Source organism: Condylura cristata, unplaced genomic scaffold, assembly GCF_000260355.1.
Source record: "Condylura cristata isolate star-nosed mole 26May11 unplaced genomic scaffold, ConCri1.0 scaffold00001, whole genome shotgun sequence".
Lineage (NCBI taxonomy): Eukaryota > Metazoa > Chordata > Mammalia > Eulipotyphla > Talpidae > Condylura > Condylura cristata.
The window spans coordinates 89,514,203-89,516,677 of NW_004567102.1; the positions used below are offsets into that span (position 1 = coordinate 89,514,203).

The window sequence follows — 2,475 nt, forward strand, 5'->3', positions numbered from 1 at the left end:
GGCCCGGGGTCCCGGGTGCATTTTTATTGATGGATTCAAACTGTGAGCCTGTGAATTCAGACCAGGGCGGGGGGCGCCGCGGCAGGAAAGGCCCAAGCGAGCCCCTCACCGGCCGTCTGCATCAACCCAGGTCTGTACGCAGGCGCGGCAGGGGTGGGGGCTCCCCGCGAGTCTGAGTCTCCCCGGGACCCGGACAGAGGGCGCCTGAGCACCCCGGAATCGAACACGCCTGCGCCAAGCAGGCCCCGCCCTCCCGACATCACGGCACTCCACTCCCTCCGTGCAGGCCGCTCTATTTTTGACAGCTGCGTAGTGCTCCACAGAAGTAGCCGCCAAGCGTCTGCCCTACGAGGGGCCGGGGCGGGATGTGGAATCAAGTCGGGGTTTAGGGGAGCAAGCCGGAAGCCTGAGGACCCCAGTCTTAGGGGAGGGGAGACTTCAGTGTCCAGGCCACAGTCACAGAAAAGCAAGAGATTTATTGATAGAAAATCAGGGAGAACAGGAAAGCTGTCCAAGTAGGGAGGCGTCCCTGGGGGGCCTGGGGGCAACAAGTGGGTACACAGTCGGGTGTCTCTGCACTGTGTTTCTCGCTGATCAGCTGGGCCTACGGGGTCTCCTGGGTCACCTGGGTCCCCTGAGTTCTAGGGTCCCCTGGGCTGCCGAGTTCTGGGGTGACCTGGGCTGCCGAGTTCTGGGTTGTCCTGGGCTGCCGAGTTCTGGGGTGACCTGGGCTGCCGAGCTCTGGGTTGTCCTGGGCTGCTGAGTTCTGGGTTGTCCTGGGCTGCTGAGTTCTGGGTGTCCTGGGCTGCCAGAGTTCTGGGGTGTCCTGTGCTGCCAGAGTTCTGGGGTCTCCTGGCCGCTGAGTTTGGGGTCTCCTGGATGCTGACTTTGGGGTCTCCCGGCCACCCAGACCCAGCGGTTTTGCCCAGATCCCTGTTTGCCTTCCTGCAACCAGCTGGGAGTTGCTCCGGCGCGTGTCCCTGCGTCGGCCGGTGCCTGGGTTCTGCAGCCACACTGGTAAGTGGAGCTGGGCTTGGCCGGGCGGGAGGAGGACGGGCCCTGGCTCCACCCGAGTTTCTCCCTCGGGCGCGTCGTGACTTGGAGCTCGGGCACCTGTCCCTAACCCGCTTGGGCCTGTCTCCCGGCTTCCTCTTCAGAGTGTCCACCCCACCCCTCTGCGCCCGGCGCCCCCGCCGGTCTGTCCAGTCTGTCTGTCCAGATTCACACTCCCTGCACGGCCGGCACGTTCCACTGTTGCCGGGCTGGTTTTTTGTTCTCATGTTGCTTTTGAAAACACACAGATGTGTTTGCCTGTCTTCACTCGAGCTGCATCTAAATGACACCGCTGGAGACGCCAACGGCAGCTTGGGAATGAAGCAAGTTAAATCGGGGTTCAAATCCCAGCTCTGCTACAGTGTGGTCAAGAGAGCTGCCTCCCACCCCACCCCCCGGTTTCTTTCTCTCCCTGGAGATGGGAACTGGGGTGCCTGCTTAGGAGGATTCTAGGGGACACAACCAGGAAGCACTGGAGTGGGAGAACCTGACAACTGAGTGAGTGGCTTTATTTTCCCGCAGCGCGCGCATGTAGAGTTCACCTGCCACATTCCCCAGAGCAAGTCTCGCGGCAGGAAGAGGCCACCCTGTGAGCTCAAACAAGCACCTGCCTGGCCTCGCTCCCCTCAAACTTCACCCTTCCAAGTCGGATCGATGCCTTGGGCTTGCTTGGCACCTGGCCTGACCTCATGACAGCCCTCTGGCTGTCTAAGGAAACTGTGTCAGCCCTGACTCCAAGAGCCCAGGCCGCCTGCAGGCAGGGGCTGGGACGCCCATCGCACGGCTACCTCGGGCCCACGCTCAGCTGAGGTGGGGCAGGAAGCCCCACAGGGACCTGCCGCCGCAGGGGTCGCCCATGATCATCCAGGAGCCCTCCAGAGCAGGTGCTGGAGGACAGTGAAGGGTCAGTCAGCTGAGTGACCTTCTGCGGCCAATAAACACGAGTCCAGTCAGTGAGCAGAAGCGCCCAGTTTCCTAACCCATCGGGTGGTGAAAGCTGTGCTCCCCAAAGAGGTTGTCGAGCAGAAACAGATGACTGTAAGCGGCCCATTGTACGGCCAGGTACACGGAGGCCAACTACCGACGAGCACGCGTGGCCTGACTTCAACATCTGCAACGGTGCACAGGCTGCGGTAACTTTATTAACAACTACAATGGACCCAGTGAAACGTATCTTCGTTAATCTATGAGTCTGCCAACATCCACACTACGTACACGGCGGCTGCAAACTTTCATCGGCCACTTTTCCAGCGTCTTGAGAGTCACCGTCTCTGTCTTTCACAAATTCATTCATAAATGTCCAGATGTCCCTTGAAATGCACAGCAAATGAATGCAACAGATTAGGAAAGTAAAATAAACAAATACTTTCAAAATCAACATCTATTTTTGCACAATTTCCACAAAAACAGCCAGGGAGCTGT

General features: G+C 59.5%; 1 protein-coding gene across 1 annotated transcript in view; it reads right to left on the bottom strand.

Moving 5' to 3' along the window:
* Positions 1 to 2,185: 2,185 nt before the first annotated feature.
* The window catches only part of LOC101622535 (chromosome unknown open reading frame, human C6orf118), a 13,622-nt gene continuing 13,332 nt past the window's right edge, over positions 2,186 to 2,475 (bottom strand). The window contains exon 6 of the mRNA XM_012735228.1: positions 2,186 to 2,363. Within this exon, the coding sequence (XP_012590682.1) occupies positions 2,261 to 2,363 (103 nt within the window). The 3' untranslated portion in view covers positions 2,186 to 2,260. The remainder of the gene's footprint in view (positions 2,364 to 2,475) is intronic.